Below are 20566 nucleotides of genomic sequence, written 5' to 3'. Positions count from 1 at the left end.
TTTTTAAGCTCGACTCAAACTTGAAACCATAAATTGAAGCTTGAAAATGTTCGAAATAAAAAAAATCTTAAACTTAATTCGGTTGAAGTTCAAACTCGAACTAAAACGTGAAACTTAAGTACATTAAAATATTATATTGTATTTTAAAAAATCAACACATAAATATTAATATTATTAATAATGTAATTTTTTTAAAAATAATATTTTAATATATTATTTTTTCGAGTTGCTCTTTTCGAATTGAGTATCAAACAGCTCATTAAAAACTCGAGATGAATATATATCGAATTTTAACCGAACCAATCCTCGGCTTATCACTTGCCAATTACATTTGAGGCGTGCCTCTTTTGCTAGCCATTTGTCTCAACAATTCAAGACCAAATGTATAGTTTTATGTTAGAGAACGAATTTTTAAAATTTTAAAATGGGACGAATTTATAAAATTTTAAAAGAATAAAAATATATTTTTAATATAAAATACATAAAAAAATAAAATATATGATAATTTTAAATTTTCAATAAGCTAATACTCGTGCCCATTCCTTCGGTCCATCCTTGCCTCTGTTTTGAAAACCGGACCGGTCCGGCCGGTTCAACCGGGAACCGTTACTTAGTCCGGTTCAATCTAAACCGGTTGAACCGCTATTAGTGAACCGCTATTAGTGAACCGGCCAGAACCGTTGAACCGTTCGAACCGGACCGGCTGAAAACCGGGAAAAACTGGGAAAAACCAGGATTTTTGTTTTTTTTTTTAAATTAAACCAAAAACGTCATTTGTTAAACGAGCCAAGTCGAACTCGAGTATTGCTGAGCTCGACTCGAATTTGAAAACTTTAAAAGTAAACTCAACTCAACTCAAACTCACAAGCTAAAAATTATCAAGTTCAACTCAAACAACAACAACAACAACAACAAAACCCAATTCCCATGTGTATGGGGTAAGGGGGAGGTAGGGTAGTAGGCTACCCCCAACGCCAGGTTGAGAGTAACTTCCGTGGAAGACCTCCGGCAGTCAGAAAATTAAAAATTTAGATAAAATGCAATGCATGTATAAATAAATACATAAATACATAGCTAAACAGTATTCATATGCAGTCATTAAAATCATATGTGCGTCTGTAACGGGAATTAATCCCTGCATAATTATCCCTGCGAAAGAATCTATGCATATAGACATAAGCATAAGATAAGATCCGGCTAAATTTAAAAGAGGAAACATGAAGAGAATGATACACAGAAGTAAACGTTAGCAAGCCCAGTTCTAATCCTTCATAAATACCAATAACAGAAACGTATAAAAAGTATAAGTCATGGAAAATACTACAAAGACATTAAAAGAAGACAGAGGTGATACACCCTATAGATGTGACCCACACTACTCGACTACCCTAGTCTTTAGCCTCCATAATTTCCTATCAGAGGTCATGTCTTCGGTAAGGGCTAAATCCCTCAAATCAGATCTCAAGCAGTCTTCCCACTTTCGCCTTGGTCGTCCTTTCCTTCTGGCACCGTCGACTGTAATCGACTCTACCCTCCTTACCGCATCCGACGGTAGTCGCCTAAGGACATGCCCAAACCACCGTAGTCTTCCCTCCCTCAATTTTTCGGAAACAGACACCACCCCCAAGGACATCCTAATAGCAGAGTTTGTCGTCATATCCCTCAGAGTCTTACCACATGTCCATCGAAGCATTCTCATTTCTGCGGCCTCAATCCTCCTTACGTGATCCTTCTTGGTTGCCCAACATTCTGATCCATACAACAACGCTGGTCTTATTGCCATTCTATAAAATTTTCCCTTAAGTTTTAGAGGGACCTTCTTGTCACACAGAACTCCAGTAGCGGCCCTCCACTTTAGCCATCCCGCCTTTATACGGGTCATCTATAGATGTATGTCTTCCCTGTCCAATGCTATATTTATTATGTTAGATTAAATAGTATTAATAGTTATTATTGAGTACTAATTTGTGTATATGACGTGACCTCTAGAAACAACAACGATTACTTTAACTACTGAATTAAATAAGTTCGTGCAACATGTATAAGACTCTAACATTTTATTTTAGGATAAAAAAATCCTAACGTTTTATTAAATAATTACTTTAGTCCTTATTTTTTATAGAACATTTTGACCCCAATTATTTTATTTCACGATAAAAGGCTCCTTTTTATAGCGTTAACTATTCGTTAACTAACAATTTCCACATACACGTGGGATTTTTTGCCTAAAGATAAAACATTAAGATTAAAATATTTCAAAAAGATATAAGGACTAAAATAACTATTTAATTAAATATTATGGGCTTTTTTTACATTATGCCCAACTGTTTTAAATATGGAAGTTAAGTATCCTCGGTCAAACCGAAGCCAAAGAGGCAGCTGAAAAGTGGAAAGACTTCTCGAGTCTCAGCATCTTTATTTTCTTTTCGCTTTATTCTGTTTTTTGTATAATAAAAATATAAATTCAATAAATTCGGAATAAATATATAATAAGTTAAGTTTGTATTTTAACATATATTCCTTTTACTCAAATGATTATTAATTATAATCAAAGATACTTTCATAAGGATTTGATTTAGCTGAATTCAAAAAAAATATATACTATAAAACTGTATTTGGACAACAAAATATAATTACTATTTTAATAATGTAATTATAGAAAATTTTAATTTACTAAACATGTTTGATTAGCATAATATAAATATCACGAATCGAAAACATCACCAATTTAAAAATCAGACATGAATCAAAGATGTTACATTTGAGATTCAAAATAAAATTTTGACTAAACTAAAACCTTTTACAATTATAAAAATCTTGTTTAATTTATTATTATTATAAAATAATTTAACTTACTCAATGTATAAAATAAAATTGATAACTTAATAGACTTACATTAAATAATTTATTTTCAAAATTTAAAATCAAATAAAATAAGACCTTGTACATGTTAGTTTTTGGCAAAAATTGGTCAAATCCCACATTGGAAATGAACAAATGATGAAAAAATTCTTAGCCTATAAATAGAACATTTCCCTTTGGTTAAATGTATGTCAATCACCAAAATACAAGTGGTGTACTAGAAAGCTATTAGCTATACTGGTAGAGAATTTAAAGGGAAATTCTCTTGGGGTGTACTTTAGTTTTTGGGCATGTGTGAGAGTTAAATATTTTGTAGTGTGGTTGTAATAATTTTCCACATAGTAAATATTTTTTTTCTTGGTTGTCTTTTGACAACGCTTGTAGTTTTTCTCCATTTGGGAGTTTTCCACGTTAAATTATTGTGTTTTCTCTCTTTTATTTTTCAAGTATTTTTGTTAATGTTGTGATCTAAAGGGATTGTTGGATTACAAGGGGTCTATTTTCCCAACAGTACATGTCAATAATAATTTTATAACATACCTTTAGCTTATAATTAGCATTAGAACATTAAAGAAAAATAATCACCATCTCGTTGCAGATTCCTCGTCCAACACCTACGTATGAAAACAATTCACACACTATTTTTTTTATTTAAGACAATAATTAAATAAAAATAAAATAAGTTATATCATAAGTTATTAAACTTGATAGTATTTTTATTTTAATTATTAAACTATAAAAAGTTTCAATTACAACATTAACATTTTTAATTCACTTTTTAGCTAGTGAATTGTTAATTTTTTAACACCTTGGGATCATAGATGAAGTCAGGAATTTTAAATTACAGTGTCATAATTTAAAAAAAAATAAAGTTTCTGAATAAAATAATAAAATTAATGAATAACATTAATACCTGACCAATTATTGTATAATATAGTTAAAAAAGCCTAAAATAAAAGAATGAATGAATAGAATATTCGATGAAACGTTCTTATAATGTTAGATTTTATTTGTTTATTAAGTTAAACAATCAAGTATAAACAAAATTTTTATGTTCATTTAATAAACGAATGAACACAAACAAAAGTATGTTCGATTCGTTTATGTTCATGAATAAATTTGTTTATTGACTTATTTATAAGCTCGTTTGTTAACTCATTTATTTATTAATGATATTTTGTTATAATACATTAAAATAATACCTTTCTCTAGTTTTTATTTGAATTTTTAACTTATTAATTTAGATGTACATACTTACACATGTCTAATATATGTACATATCCACTATCTCCTTTTACAATTATTTTGGTCACCAATTTATTCAATTTTTAAAAAATATTATTACTAAAAAAATAAGATTTTTATGATATAATTATCTTTATTGAATTTGAGAATTTTAACTATCCTTAATAGGATGATTCTCATTGTTTAAATTTTCAAAAGGATAGTTAAACTTCTCAAATTCAATAAAGTCCATAAATCCCAAAAGTGATTGTTTTGTATTGAAATTCATGAGTTTTAAAGTAGTAAATAATCAAATTCAATAAAGGATGATGAGATAAATTCATCAGAGTATCTGAATTGACTATAAATAATATTAAAAGATGATAGTTCTGACGATGATTGAAGGAAAAATCTAACTTCAGAAGAAAAAAAAAGACGAAGACGAAGAGCGAAAAGAAAATAAAATCATGTTTCAAATTGAATAATTGAATGATTGAGAAAAGTGAATGCAAAAACTTTAATATTATAGTTGAAGCATTTTATAAGTCAGTGACCAAAACAAAAAACGATTAAAAAATAGTGACTAATGTTATAGTTTATCTAAAAAGAAAAACCCTGCGTCAGTCTCTGTACTATGTCCTCTGTAACAGAGAAACTTCGTCCTTTCATACGCTCTCGCACTAAAAAACACTGTGTAGTAAACCCATTATATAAAAGCTTCTGTTTTTTCAGCTTTCAACAATAGCTCAACATCATCCAATTATTCGATTCAATTTCTGCCAAGATTCTTGGGGAGTAATGGGTTGTTCGCAGTCGAAGATTGAGAACGAAGAAGCGGTTTCCCGATGCAAAGAGCGGAAACAATTCATGAAAGAAGCCGTCGCGGCGCGAAATGCCTTTGCCGCTGCTCACTCTGCTTATGCCATGTCCTTAAAGAACACTGGCGCCGCCTTGAGCGATTATGCCCACGGTGAGGTCCAGAATCCCAATCTCCCTTCTCACCCTGGACCGTCCTTCGTGGGATCTCCAGTAGACAAGCTCTTACCACCGCCCCCTCCTCCCGTTAACCTTTCCGGCGATCCGGGAGTTCCAATCCAACGGTCGGCTAGTATGCCTATACAGATGTCATTGAAAGGGAAGCAAATGGAGACGTCGACGAGCACGATCATGGAAGATGAGGAGGAGGAGGATGACGACGTAGAAGCGAGTGGGTCGCTGGTTAAGCGGAGATCGAGGAATTATAAGGGGAGTGGTAGTGGCGGATGGCGTAGGAGGGAACTGAAGGAAGAAGAGGAGGAGGTAGAGGAGGAAATGGTGGCATCAACAATGGTTCATGCGCGTGCAATGCAATCGCAGCCGCCACAGGATTCAACTTTTCTTTACTTCTTTCCCACTGCAGATAGTGCGCCCGGACCGAGTTTAGGGGTTGTGGAAGAAATGAGGGTGGAGGATAATAGGGAGGTTGAAAGGAAGGTGTTTGAAGAAATCCCGAGAAGAGTTGAGGAGGAAGAGGTGGTGGAGGAGAATATGAGGGAGGAGGAAATGGTAATGGAGAAAGGACAGAAGATGGCAGTGGAGGTGGAGAAGCCGGTTCCTACAGCAGCTGGCGTAGGAAAAGTTAGCAAGAAGGGTGGGAAAGTAGGGATTGGTAGTACATTAGAGAAGAGTTCGGGGAAGGGGAGTTTTAATTTGTTGCAGTTGTTCACTGAGCTTGATGATCATTTCATGAAGGCCTCAGAGAGTGCTCATGAGGTTTCTAAGATGTTGGAAGCTACTAGGTTGCACTATCACTCTAACTTTGCTGATAATCGAGATCGAGGTAATGGGTTTTCAGTTTTTTACTATGAAACTCAGCATCAGTGCAGTACTTAGCATTTTGATTAGGATTTTTTGGTATCTCTTACATGGATAAGTAGTTTCGTACTGATGTTTGATTATTATTCAATTGCATATTGTTTGGTATCAGCAATTCAGCTTGAGAGTTCTAAGATTGGATTTCAAATGTTAATGGCTCTTGCATGAGTTTGCCAAAAACTATGGTACTTGTACTCAGGGTGGGAGTTTTAGATTTGTGTATGTGTCCTACATTTGTATGTTTAATTTTTTGTAAAGTTTTTTCATGGAAGGGTGTTTTGAGAGTCAACCCCATTCCATTGTCCGAAAATGTGTCAGGTGTTGGATTGAGGGTGGCTATAAGTATATATGTGTTTTCATTCCTTTGTAACATTGAATTATTAGAATGAGAATTTTCAAGGATTTGGATTTTGAGTGATGGATCTTGCACAAAACATAGGACTTGCGAGTACTGCATATCAATAGTTTAAACTTTGTTTAAGATTCAGGCTATTTTGGCTTATAAGTTTTTACTTAGTTTGTGGAGAGCTCTTCTTTTAAAGAATGGAGATTGTTTTATCTGGTTCTATTTTAGAGTCCGTGTTAGATTTACATATATAAATAAACATATAAACTACCAATAACAGGAGATCAGCTATGCAAAACCATAAGATTAAGTTTAACAATTTGGCTAATAAATATGTTCCTTTTCTCCTTCTGGATTTGAATAATTTGATTATATTATGCATGTAATGTAGCTTAGGCAGAGTTTTTATTATCTTGAGCAATGCTTGCAGGACACATCAATCACTCCGCGAGAGTAATGCGTGTTATTACTTGGAACAGGTCATTTAGAGGATTATTAGACAATGCTGATAACGGAAACGATGATTTTGATTCGGAGGAGAATGAGACTCATGCTACCGTGTTGGATAAAATGCTTGCATGGGAAAAAAGCTCTATGATGAAGTGAAGGTATATGAAAAAGTTTCTTCTTCTTGTTATGTCCTTTGTCCTCTTTTTCGTTTTGTACTAATTGACTGATACCTTCTTGATATATTAAACCGCATAATATGCTTTCCTTTGGCCAAGTATGTAACATCCCAAATCAGGGTCAGTGACTAAATTGCAAATTTTGTAAACTAGGTGCTCGATTTTGAAATAAGTTAAAAGTTCATGGATTTAATTGAAGAAAGTTGATGTTGGATTTAATGATTAAGTTTGGAAATATTAAGGGTACTATGGTAATTTTTCAGGGAAGATTTTTATTTCCCTTTATAATGGTAATAAGCACGTAGGAAGAAAAGTCCAGAGCATTCTTCAGTCTTCTTCTTCCTCCTCTCAACCGTGAAGCCTGGTATAAGGTAAGTGGGTCTTTAGTTGGTTAATTCTTTCGTTTTAAAGCTTGTTTTGATTCTTGGGATATTAAGAAAGATTAAGGAAAGCTTTAGGTGGCTTAAACCTCAAAGATTAACAAGTTATGAGAAATTAAGAAAACTGAGTTTTTAAGTGAATTTTTGATATGGAAGGAGATAATAGATTGTGAAGTTGAATTTGACTTGTCAAGGGTTAAATTAAGAGATATGAAGTGATAGAATGGGTTTTAGAACATGTTGGAAATTTAGTGTGATTCTTGAATGCCATGTAAATGATAGAATTTTGAGTTTAAAGAAATGATTATGGAGTAGAAATGAGTTTAAGTATGTGTATGAAAGTTAGGAATATTAAAGGGAATGAAGTATGAGGTGTTGAGCTGAAAATGAAGGATTTTCGAGCTCAAAATATGATTTCTGGACAAGGGGAATCGGTACCCATTCAAGGGGAACCGATACCCCTTCAAACGAACAAGAATTTCCAGTATGTCATGGGGGAACCGATACCCCCATAGGGGGGAACCGATTCCCCCTAAAGGAAAATTGGGAATATGGGTTTAATAAGTTCGTTTAAGTTGCTAGTATCAAATTACAAGGTGTAGGTATCTAATAATTGCCTTAAAATGTATAATTATGTAGATTCAGAGCTTAAACGAGTTCCGGAACCATTGACAAGTAAGATCGATCAAGGGGAAAGATAAGAGATTGGAATTGACTAGTGAGGCCAGGTGAGTGCATATTCAATAGTATATGATGTGCAATGGGAATAAGACTTGCGATGAGTCTATTTCCTGAAGTGTTACACATGAATGCATGATTAAAGGCATGAGTTGAATATGCATGTATGTATGCTTGAGTATATGGATTGATCTGTTCTTTTATGTGTTAGATGATAAAGTATAAGTAATTACATAAGAAAGGTTATGAATTATATGAGATATAAACTATGTGATCATAGTAAAATATAATTATTACTATATGATAAGTGAAATAAGCTGGATAATATTGATTTATAGGATGAAGTGAGAATAGTACACTAACTAGGAGATTTGAACATAAATGATAAGATGAACATATAAGATAAGCTAGATGGGAAAGATTCATATGTTTAAATAAAACTATAACACATGTGTTGTATGATAGAAAATTATGAAGTTATATGAGAAGATTATAGGAGTTATATGAAATTGAATTAAGTAAACAGATTAGATTATATATAGAGAAATAATAGAAGTGAGATATGTTTATAAGTCTACCCTAGATGAATATGAATACGAAATATAAGAGTGTTATATGATTTATATTAGGATAATCTTGAGGATATATATATATAGATAGATATGAAATGAAATGAGTTATATGAATACACAATTATGTGATGAAATTGTGGATTACCTGAACATGTGAATATATATATATATATATATGTCTAAGAGAAGGCATAAGATTAAGATATAAGCAATGTGACTATAAGTATATGTGCTCTAAGTGATATGACTTATAGATATTTCTATTATAATGTTACATGATATGTTATGAGATAAAACCTATGATTATAAGCTACGTGAAAGTGTTCCTATCTGTTATATGAAGTATATGATCATATGTGAACAAGATATGATGAGTATGTGTACATGAATAAAGGTGATTGGGTGAGAAATGATAGAAATTATATGAAAACATGACATATGTGACATGTGAATTATATGGAAATGATCTACGTGTAAGTGAACTACGTGACTATGTGATCATATGAAAAGAAGCTATGTGATAAGTGATATGTGAAAGTGAATTACAAGTTTATGTGAATATTTGAAATGAAATAAATGATAACGCCCATGTTATGTGTCATGAGAGCTAGGGGTATAGTTGGCATGCCAAGAGTCGAGGGTCTACGCGGTTCTTCGGGACATATGTATATTCTTTGGAACATGTGTGAAGTCTGGAAAGACACATACTTGATCCCTAGCATATGTATATGATTCTTAAAGAATTCTATGTGGTCCTTATGGACATTATTATATGGCACTACGGTGCAATTCTACGCGGTTCTTCGGGACATATGTATATTCTTTGGAACATGTGTGAAGTCTGGAAAGACACATACTTGATCCCTAGCATATGTATATGATTCTTAAAGAATTCTATGTGGTCCTTATGGACATCATTATATGGCACTACGGTGCAATTCTACGGGGCACTTCGGTGCATTTATACGAGCTGTGGTGACAGCATAGTGCACAACCTCTATAGACTCACATATCGATAGTTCTCACATATGTACATGGGCTAATCCAGAGATATGAACAAATATAAGTTAGTGGTATGATAAATGCTATAGAAATGATATGATGTTGTGTGTGTATAGTGTTTGATAAAAAAAGTATGTGATTATATGATAAACTGTTAATGATGAATTATGTGTATGTATGTATTTACTGTAATTAAACTGATATGATTTTATACGATATGAAAAATGCATGGAATTGCTATAACATGATAGAACAGAACATTCATGTATCAATATATGTTTTAAAGTGCATTATAAGTTGTTATGCCTCACTAAGTCTTCGACTTAGCGTGTGATTGTTTCACACGTAGGTTTCGAGAAGAGTAAGGAGTGATGCGGAGCAAGACAGGTCAGTTTTCCTTACCAAAAGATCAAATCAGAAATATTTGACAAAGTATGTATTTGGTTATGTATAAAGTGTTGGCATGTAATAAGTCATTAAGTACGAGCACTCTGATAAAGTCTTTATTTTGATTTAAATAAAGTTTTAAATTTCCCGGGATTTTTCTTAAGAGTCAAGGTTTGAAAAGTCAATGTGACACTTCGGACTCGTATCCGGGTCGGATACGGGTTGGGGGTGTTACATTTAATGGTATCAGAGCTATGGTTTAGCCGATTCTCGGCATAAACCGAAGTCCAAAATGTCATAAAAAGTGTACATGCCAACATAGATTGAAAAATTTCTGATCTGATAGTGTAAGGAATACGTTGTCTTGCTAATAAAATAAGAATAGTTTAATACAGTAGAAATCCGATCGTGATAATTTTGAAGTAAGTGAAAGGTGATATTCCTGATTGTGATAGCTATTCACTTGCCCTGGCCAGGCAGGATGAAGAGCGGACACCTCAGGAAATGCCTAGTAAGATCAAAAGTTGATTTCAGAAAGCTGAAATCATATCTGAATAATGATAGAAAATTTTCATCGTTTGGAATCGGAAAAACGATGTAGAGTAGTTTTGCTATTATGTGAATAAGATAGAAGATGGTGAACGGGTGTCACCATAAGAATGTTAAAAAGATCTAATGACGTGATGATTACGTATAGAAGAACTCAAGGATAAGCGCATCAGTGACAAGCGTATAAGATGTATAAGTCAGAGCTTATGAGTTTGAAACGAAGTGATAATATTGCGCATAAACAAGAGTATGTTTATGATAAGAGTTTGCAGTTAAGATGGAAAGAGTTAGCATTGGCTAACTAGAGTATGTGATAAAAATGTACTGGAATTATAAGATTATAAGATATTGTCAGGATATGATAACCAGATCTGCAATGGATCTGGATACAGTTGCATATTTGGATCATAGTAATGTGGTATAGTAAAGGAAAAGGAAGTAAGAATTGGTATTTAAAAAAAAAACTGAGGATTGATAAGAAGAGTTTGAGAATATGTATATCGATGATCAGATTATAAGACACAGGAAGTCAGAATGTTGAGTTTGAACAAAAGAAATTTCAGGATATATGAGAATAGAGGTGAAATTGATAAGTTGAGTAAGTGAATTTTTAAGATAATTTCGATTTGAAAGGATGTATGTGTTTGGTTGATTAGGGTTTGTACCCTAGATTGAACATATATTATTGACTAGCCGTCAGAGTAAAAGTGATAGAGTTATAAGATTGAAGGAAAAGATAAAGTTGAGTTAATTGATTATGATGTGAATTTGAATATGGTTGTATATTCTGAGCAGATAACTATGATGTAGAAACTGAGATAAGTATTTCCATGGAACCTTTAGGAAGAAAAATACAAGTATAAGAATGATAAAGAATGAAGTTATGTATAAGAAATGGGTTATTAAAGTAATGAGGATGCAATGAAGATTGGTACATAAAGATGAGTATAAGTAATAAGACAAGAGTATGTGAACATGAAAGGAAATATATGATTTATGTATAAGGAATAAGGAATAAAGAAATGAAAGGGATTGATTTAAATGATCAGATACGATAAATATGGAAGTACAAAGGACAATTTTGATATAGAAATAAGACAAGTGTGCAAAGTGATGTGAAAATATTGTTTGACTCCTTAAAGTATATGTTTAATCACATTGAAGAAGATTTAAAGTTGTGTTTTGGTCAAATGATGACGAAATACAAGTTTGGTATGGTTATAAGGTAATTAAAGATTGATAAAGAATTTGATTGATTAAGGATTTTGAGTGATAAGAACTGATGCTATTGGTTATATGATAAGTAACATGATAAGGATGTATAAAGGAAAAAGGTAGTTGAAGAACTAAGAGAAAGAAAGATTAAGTAAAGGAAACAACATGAGAACATTAACAGACATGTTTTTATCAATGTGTGTAGTGGAAATTCGAGGACGAATTTTCTTTAAAGTAGGGGAGATTTGTAACATCCCAAATCAGGGTCAGTGACTAAATTGCAAATTTTGTAAACTAGGTGCTCGATTTTGAAATAAGTTAAAAGTTCATGGATTTAATTGAAGAAAGTTGATGTTGGATTTAATGATTAAGTTTGGAAATATTAAGGGTACTATGGTAATTTTTCAGGGAAGATTTTTATTTCCCTTTATAATGGTAATAAGCACGTAGGAAGAAAAGTCCAGAGCATTCTTCAGTCTTCTTCTTCCTCCTCTCAACCGTGAAGCCTGGTATAAGGTAAGTGGGTCTTTAGTTGGTTAATTCTTTCGTTTTAAAGCTTGTTTGATTCTTGGGATATTAAGAAAGATTAAGGAAAGCTTTAGGTGGCTTAAACCTCAAAGATTAACAAGTTATGAGAAATTAAGAAAAATGAGTTTTTAAGTGAATTTTTGATATGGAAGGAGATAATAGATTGTGAAGTTGAATTTGACTTGTCAAGGGTTAAATTAAGAGATATGAAGTGATAGAATGGGTTTTAGAACATGTTGGAAATTTAGTGTGATTCTTGAATGCCATGTAAATGATAGAATTTTGAGTTTAAAGAAATGATTATGGAGTAGAAATGAGTTTAAGTATGTGTATGAAAGTTAGGAATATTAAAGGGAATGAAGTATGAGGTGTTGAGCTGAAAATGAAGGATTTTCGAGCTCAAAATATGATTTCTGGGCAAGGGGAATCGGTACCCATTCAAGGGGAACCGATACCCTTTCAAACGAACAAGAATTTCCAGTATGTCATGGGGGAACCAATACCCCCATAGGGGGGAACCGATTCCCCCTAAAGGAAAATTGGGAATATGGGTTTAATAAGTTCGTTTAAGTTGCTAGTATCAAATTACAAGGTGTAGGTATCTAATAATTGCCTTAAAATGTATAATTATGTAGATTCAGAGCTTAAACGAGTTCCGGAACCATTGACAAGTAAGATCGATCAAGGGGAAAGATAAGAGATTGGAATTGACTAGTGAGGCCAGGTGAGTGCATATTCAATAGTATATGATGTGAAATGGGAATAAGACTTGCGATGAGTCTATTTCCTGAAGTGTTACACATGAATGCATGATTAAAGGCATGAGTTGAATATGCATGTATGTATGCTTGAGTATATGGATTGATCTGTTCTTTTATGTGTTAGATGATAAAGTATAAGTAATTACATAAGAAAGGTTATGAATTATATGAGATATAAACTATGTGATCATAGTAAAATATAATTATTACTATATGATAAGTGAAATAAGCTGGATAATATTGATTTATAGGATGAAGTGAGAATAGTACACTAACTAGGAGATTTGAACATAAATGATAAGATGAACATATAAGATAAGCTAGATGAGAAAGATTCATATGTTTAAATAAAACTATAACACATGAGTTGTATGATAGAAAATTATGAAGTTATATGAGAAGATTATAGGAGTTATATGAAATTGAATTAAGTAAACAGATTAGATTATATATAGAGAAATAATAGAAGTGAGATATGTTTATAAGTCTGCCCTAGATGAATATGAATACGAAATATAAGAGTGCTATATGATTTATATTAGGATAATCTTGAGGATATATATATATAGATAGATATGAAATGAAATGAAATGAGTTATATGAATACACAATTATGTGATGAAATGGTGGATTACCTGAACATGTGAATATATATATATATATGTCTAAGAGAAGGCATAAGATTAAGATATAAGCAATGTGACTATAAGTATATGTGCTCTAAGTGATATGACTTATAGATATTTCTATTATAATGTTACATGATATGTTATGAGATAAAACCTATGATTATAAGCTACGTGAAAGTGTTCCTATCTGTTATATGAAGTATATGATCATATGTGAACAAGATATGATGAGTATGTGTACATGAATAAAGGTGATTGGGTGAGAAATGATAGAAATTATATGAAAACATGACATATGTGACATGTGAATTATATGGAAATGATCTACGTGTAAGTGAACTACGTGACTATGTGATCATATGAAAAGAAGCTATGTGATAAGTGATATGTGAAAGTGAATTACAAGTTTATGTGAATATTTGAAATGAAATAAATGATAACGCCCATGTTATGTGTCATGAGAGCTAGGGGTATAGTTGGCATGCCAAGAGTCGAGGGTCTACGCGGTTCTTCGGGACATATGTATATTCTTTGGAACATGTGTGAAGTCTGGAAAGACACATACTTGATCCCTAGCATATGTATATGATTCTTAAAGAATTCTATGTGGTCCTTATGGACATTATTATATGGCACTACGGTGCAATTCTACGCGGTTCTTCGGGACATATGTATATTCTTTGGAACATGTGTGAAGTCTGGAAAGACACATACTTGATCCCTAGCATATGTATATGATTCTTAAAGAATTCTATGTGGTCCTTATGGACATCATTATATGGCACTACGGTGCAATTCTACGGGGCACTTCGGTGCATTTATACGAGCTGTGGTGACAGCATAGTGCACAACCTCTATAGACTCACATATCGATAGTTCTCACATATGTACATGGGCTAATCCAGAGATATGAACAAATATAAGTTAGTGGTATGATAAATGCTATAGAAATGATATGATGTTGTGTGTGTATAGTGTTTGATAAAAAAAATATGTGATTATATGATAAACTGTTAATGATGAATTATGTGTATGTATGTATTTACTGCAATTAATCTGATATGATTTTATACGATATGAAAAATGCATGGAATTGCTATAACATGATAGAACAGAACATGCATGTATCAATATATGTTTTAAAGTGTATTATAAGTTGTTATGCCTCACTAAGTCTTCGACTTAGCGTGTGATTGTTTCACACGTAGGTTTCGAGAAGAGTAAGGAGTGATGCGGAGCAAGACAGGTCAGTTTTCCTTACCAAAAGATCATATCAGAAATATTTGACAAAGTATGTATTTGGTTATGTATAAAGTGTTGGCATGTAATAAGTCATTAAGTACGAGCACTCTGATAAAGTCTTTATTTTGATTTAAATAAAGTTTTAAATTTCCCGGGATTTTTCTTAAGAGTCAAGGTTTGAAAAGTCAATGTGACACTTCGGACTCGTATCCGGGTCGGATACGGGTTGGGGGTGTTACAAAGTAACCGGCATAATAAATTCAATTTTTTATAGTGCTATTATTCGTTATGTCATGATTGCACTCAAGAATTCAGGGCCAGCCTGGACAAGTAGTCACCTTGTCTTGAATAGTAATTAGCACAAGGCTAGAGATGATATAGTTGTGCATTAATTCACTCCAGGTACTTGCCTTTGAACCCATAGTTTTGACTTTTATGACAGTTGAAATTGTTACTGCTCCACATCAAGTTCTTTTTGTCTTCTGTCCGAAGAAATGATGCATCAAAATAATGAGTCACCATTGATATTGACACGTCTGAGATCTTGATCATGTCAATGCATGCATGCTTGTATAGACAGGGGCCATCCAAAAGCTATAGCTACATGAAGCAGCAACTTTTTGAGTCATTCTTGTTATTGTCTAATTGACGATGAAGTAATTTGCTCCTTGTTTGTGGAATCATTCATCGTGTTAAGTCCGAGTTCTTGTTCCAAAGGCCAATCCTATTGTAATAGATAACTGGTGGGATGTAATTGTATTTTAACTCTCTGAGCACACCAAATATAAAATGTATATTTATTAATTCAGTAACTTAGCTACAAACTCAGTCCAGTTTGGTTAGTAGGTCATTGCACCATCCCTAAACGAAATCTCATTTTTAAGGGTCACTTAAGTCCTAAAATGTGATTATTCTAGAGAAGCACCACGTTGAAAATGACTATAAGCAACATACATGAAGGATGAGGCCTTTCAAATTATATTTTGTTTTGCTAGAAGTGCTCTGTAGCAGGCTTGTTGAAGGAAAAGGAAAATGTCATTCTAGTGCTTACTTTTGTTCAAGATACTATACTTTTTAAAATTTTCTTTAATGCTAATGTCTGTTTTACTTCCTCGAATATATATATCTTCTTCTGTCAATTTGCAATGAGCTTAGCTTCATCTTCTGGAATGAATAGTGACTGATACCGAGTTGGTTGCTTAAAATGTAACCTTTTTGTAATGTCATAGAAGTGCATCTGCACCTTTTGAAATGATAGCTTTTATGTGCTTCTGTTTGATTTGTTAAATTAAGCACTTGTTTTATGGGTTTAATTGTTTATGGATAGGCTGGGGAGCTTATGAAGTTTGAATACCAAAGGAAGGTTGCCACACTAAACAAACTAAAGAAACGAGGTACCAACTCTAAGGCACTCGAAAAGGCAAAAGCAGCAGTAAGTCATCTGCATACTAGATAAATTGTTGACATGCAATCCATGGATTCAACAGTTTCGGAGATAAATCGATTACGAGATGAGCAGCTCTACCCGAAACTGGTTCAGCTTGTTGGTGGGTAAGTTACGGTCCATTGTTTTAACTCTATACTAGACTTTCTCAAAAAAAAAAAAAAGGCCCGCCTTGATCCCAGAAAGGATTTGAAAGGCATAGCAGCCCTTTCTATGAGTATTAATATTCACTTAAGGATACTTCTAACCTTAGTTTTCTGCCTTTTTCCCCTTCCATCAGGTACCTTTTATAATATTTTTCATCAGTTTACTGTGTTTGTATAGGGTTATCTAAGATCCTTTTGCAGATGATGAAGTCCTTGAATTCTTTTTCTTGTTTGAAGTTTGGGTGATGTGAGTTGCGATGTGTCAATTTACAGGATGGAAACAATGTGGGAAACCATGAGAGTTCAACATGAAGGCCAATTTAGGATTGTGGCAATCCTGAGGGATAACCTGGACCTCTCTCAATCACCAAAGGAAACAAGCGAGCACCACCATGAGCGTACAATCCAGCTGTTAGCCATTGTGCAGGATTGGCACATGCAGTTTTGTAAGCTTATTGACCACCAGAAAGAGTACTTAAAAGCCCTTAACAATTGGTTAAGGCTAAATCTCGTCCCCATCGAAAGCAGCCTTAGGGAGAAAGTTTCTTCGCCTCCAAGGGTTGAAAATCCACCTATTCAAAGGCTCATCCTTGCTTGGCAGGACAAACTTGAGAAACTTCCGGATGAGATTGCAAGAAGTGCCATCAATAACTTTGCTCACGTGATCGATACTATCATGCAGCATCAACTAGATGAAATAAAGCTGAAGGAAAAATGTGAGGAATCTCGGAAGGAGCTTGCGAAGAAGCAACGGCAGTTTGAGGACTGGTACCATAAGTATATGCAGAGAAGAACACCGGAGGAGTTGGATCCAACTAGTACGGAAGACAACCCTATCAATGATGCTGTTGCGGAGAGACAGGCTGTTGTGTTTGCAGTGAAAAAGGGGTTGGAAGAAGAGGAAGAGGCCTACCGGAGGTTATGTATTCAGGTGCGAGAGAAGTCTCTCGTGAGCCTTAAAACTCGGTTGCCGGAGCTCTTCCGAGCAATGACAGGTATTGCCTTTGCTTGTTCAAAAATGTATGGGGAATTAAGGGCCATCTCTTTCTCAGGGAATCCAAACCACAGCACATAGAACTTATTGTATGTTTATGTAATTTTCCCTGTATAATATATTTTGTGCTACATATATACACTCAGACCAACAGAAAGGTATAGGATAAACTCCAAAGTGCCATGTTACTGAGATTCTTCATTTTTCTTAAAAATATTTGTGTTTAGATTTTATATTCTACTCATATTCAGAAATGAGTATAAATATACGATATTCAACACAATTCAAAGGTTGTATGAATATAGTAGTTGTTGGTCATTCTGGAAACTTGTGAACAACATAGACATAGTGATAAAAAACTTCATAAACATCTATACAAACTATGAAACAGTATTTCTTTGTTCTACTATTTGTCATTTACCGAAATTTATTTAGTTATTGAAGTAACTCAGAATCAGTTATCTGGAAGTAAAGATCGGAAATCTCGATGTCGTTTCACTTTCAGCCTATGCAACAAAAATAGCTTTCCTCTCCTTTCCTGTGTTTCATTGTTTAGATTTACCCCTGATGACTTGGAAGAACAAGCTCCGGCCAACTTCTTTGCTGCATATTTGAGAGCAAATAATCGAAGTTTGCATGTATGGAAAGGGTTAATATGTAAAATGATAATGAATTATGCCTTATTTTGCTTTTGTTTTGTTGATTGGGTGTGATTTTCGCAAATATCCAAAGATGAAAGCCAATGAGAAGGATTAGTAAGGATTAAGGTGAAAGAACTAAATACCTATTTCATAAAAGAGCTCATTGACATTATGTGCAGTTTTTGCAGATGTTTCCATGAAAAACATCCCATTCTCTTGTGCAAATTCTTCTGCATCCTGCGAATGCTCCAGATAAAGAAATGTCAAGCCTAAAGATATATTCGACGGCCATTCCCGGTTGAACGGTCTAGTCGGCTTGCTTCGGTTTTTCACATTGTTAAAGCACACAGAAACAGTTGGCAGTTCTTTTTGTATGTAAAAGGCTCAGGGAAGTGCTCTGCAAATACCTGAACTTGAACCTCCCTCTTTGAGTCCAAGTCCGACTTGTTTCCCACCAGAGCCATCACTAAATTTGGATTTCCTTAAAGATCAGATATAGAATAATCAGCTTCTGATTTATAGCTAAAAAAACCATTCCAGCTTGTATAATAATCTTCTAAATATATGACAGTTCTGACCTTGTTTTTTCAGTTCTTGAACCCATTTCTTTGCTCTTGCAAAGGTATCCTGCAGAAAGAAAACAGGAACACAGAGAAAGATGCATGTAATTGAAAAGATTTCCAATCATCATTAAGATCGCATTTACATGGATGAGAAGATTTTACCAAGCTCGAGATGTCGTAAACGATGACGGCTGCTGTGGCACCTCGATAATACATGGGAGCTAAGCTGTGGTATCTTTCTTGTCCTGCTGTATCCCAAATGTCAAACTTTACAGTCGCTTCACTTAATGATAAAACCTGAGTGAAAAAGGCTGCTCCAATTGTTGGTTCCTACCATGTAAACAGATTTCCATCAACCCAATGTTACTCGTACTCTGGTGAAAGAGAAGAAGACATAATAAAGAAGTAGACCTGGTGATCCAAAAACTGGCCTTTTACAAATCTTAATACCAAGCTGGTTTTGCCGGTTCCCATGTCTCCTAGAAGCACCTGCAATTTTATAATCTCCTCATACCTCGCCAACATTCTCAATTAATATGCAATAATGGAGTAATTCATTTCTTTCCATTTTAATCTTGTTGCAGTGAGAATGTAAAGATTGTCTTCAATGGCCTGCTTCTAACTAGTACAATCTCCATTTTAATCAGATCGTGTCCATCAAATTGGATGAATGATTCGATTTTTGAACAAATCTACCACCATTCTTATAACATTTACAACCTTAAAGAAAACATCTTATCCATCAAACATCATTAGATGCTAATATCTACTTTATGAGACTTTTTTTAATTTGAATTTAAGTGATACAAATACGATTCTTACATAAGTAAATTCAATATACATATTTTTAAAATCAATTTGCATTTTAAAGTTGTTCAAAGCATGATTCATATCAAGTTCAGTTATATGTTCAATACAGACAGAAACACCAGAGTTTAGTTTGATATATCAGAGACCAAAGAGGGAATGAAAATGAGATCCATTAATTGATCCGGTAGTCAAAGATGCTCGTGTTATTTCATTTTGTGTGGGTTCGAATCTACCAGCTTGAATGAAATATCTCTTTGCTTAATAAAAAGAAGGAATGAAAATAAAAAGTAAGGGTAAGACATACCCACCAGCTTGGGTTGAATGATCTTGTTACCAGGCCTTGCCATTGTCCAATGAAGATGGAATTGCACTTTTTTCCTGAGAAAAGTAGAGAAAGAAAGTTTTAGAGCATAGAAAAGGGGGGGGGGGGAAAGCAAGCAAGCAAGCATTGAGTTGAATGAGAATGGTAGGTTTGATCCTAATGCACCAACTTTGACAGGTAGTTTTGATCCTTTAAGATATGGTTGATGATTTGTGTTTCTCTACTGTATATTGTGTTATGACATATTTGCGTTAAAGTTATTTTATGTTCATATCAATTTTAGGGTAAAGTACACAAATGGTTCCCCGATTATATGGTGTTGCTTTTATAAGTCATCTGACTATTAAAAGTTAAAAAATGGTCCTCCAACTATGACGTTACTTTGTTGAGTCCCTCGACTATTAAAAGTTACAAAATGGTCACCCGCTTATTCATATATTCCAAACTCGTCATTTTCCATTAAAAAATTGATGTAAGTCTGAGCTGGAAATTAACCTGTTGACTGGGATATGATAAAATCTTACCCCAGAATTTCAAACAACTATACAATTCAAACGGTTATGCGATCATATTTTATAATATTTCAATCAACAGGTTAATCTCCAGCTCATACGACCGTCAATTTTCTAATAGAAAATGACGAATTTGAAATATATAAATAGTCGGATGACCATTTTGTAACTTTTAATAGTCGAGGGACTCAACAAAGCAACACCCTATAGCTGGAGAATCATTTTGTAACTTATAATAGTCGATGAATTCAATAAACCATTGCCCTATAGTCAAGGGAC

The 20566-nt window shown here is 33.6% G+C and overlaps 1 protein-coding gene and 1 pseudogene across 1 annotated transcript; one reads left to right on the top strand and one right to left on the bottom strand.

Annotated features, from left to right (window-relative positions):
* Positions 1–4807: 4807 nt before the first annotated feature.
* Positions 4808–17596, top strand: LOC120217911 (annotated as a pseudogene).
* Positions 17597–17867: 271 nt separating this feature from the next.
* On the bottom strand, positions 17868–19858 carry LOC120217912 (ras-related protein RHN1-like). Its single transcript, XM_039214934.1, has 7 exons — positions 19762–19858; positions 19055–19132; positions 18806–18973; positions 18659–18707; positions 18488–18561; positions 18224–18317; positions 17868–18042 (listed from the first exon to the last, which is right to left on the bottom strand). Exons 1-7 carry the CDS (start codon positions 19798–19800, stop codon positions 17894–17896), a joined length of 651 nt encoding a protein of 216 aa, XP_039070865.1. The 5' UTR covers positions 19801–19858; the 3' UTR covers positions 17868–17893.
* Positions 19859–20566: the final 708 nt, after the last annotated feature.

Source organism: Hibiscus syriacus, unplaced genomic scaffold (genome assembly GCF_006381635.1).
Source record: "Hibiscus syriacus cultivar Baekdansim isolate YM2019G1 unplaced genomic scaffold, ASM638163v2 tig00110194_pilon, whole genome shotgun sequence".
NCBI lineage: Eukaryota > Viridiplantae > Streptophyta > Magnoliopsida > Malvales > Malvaceae > Hibiscus > Hibiscus syriacus.
The sequence above is the reverse complement of the archived record's forward strand: the minus strand, read 5'-3'. Positions and strand labels throughout refer to the sequence as shown.

Excerpts from the sequence above, each read along its gene's own strand:
- LOC120217912 (XM_039214934.1), bottom strand. The coding sequence starts at position 19,800 with ATGGCAAGGCCTGGTAACAAGATCATTCAACCCAAGCTG. Across the intron at positions 19,133-19,761 it reads AGATCATTCAACCCAAGCTG|GTGCTTCTAGGAGACATGGG; the intron begins GTGGGTATGTCT and ends ATAAAATTGCAG. Across the intron at positions 18,318-18,487 it reads AGAGGGAGGTTCAAGTTCAG|GATGCAGAAGAATTTGCACA; the intron begins GTATTTGCAGAG and ends GAGCATTCGCAG.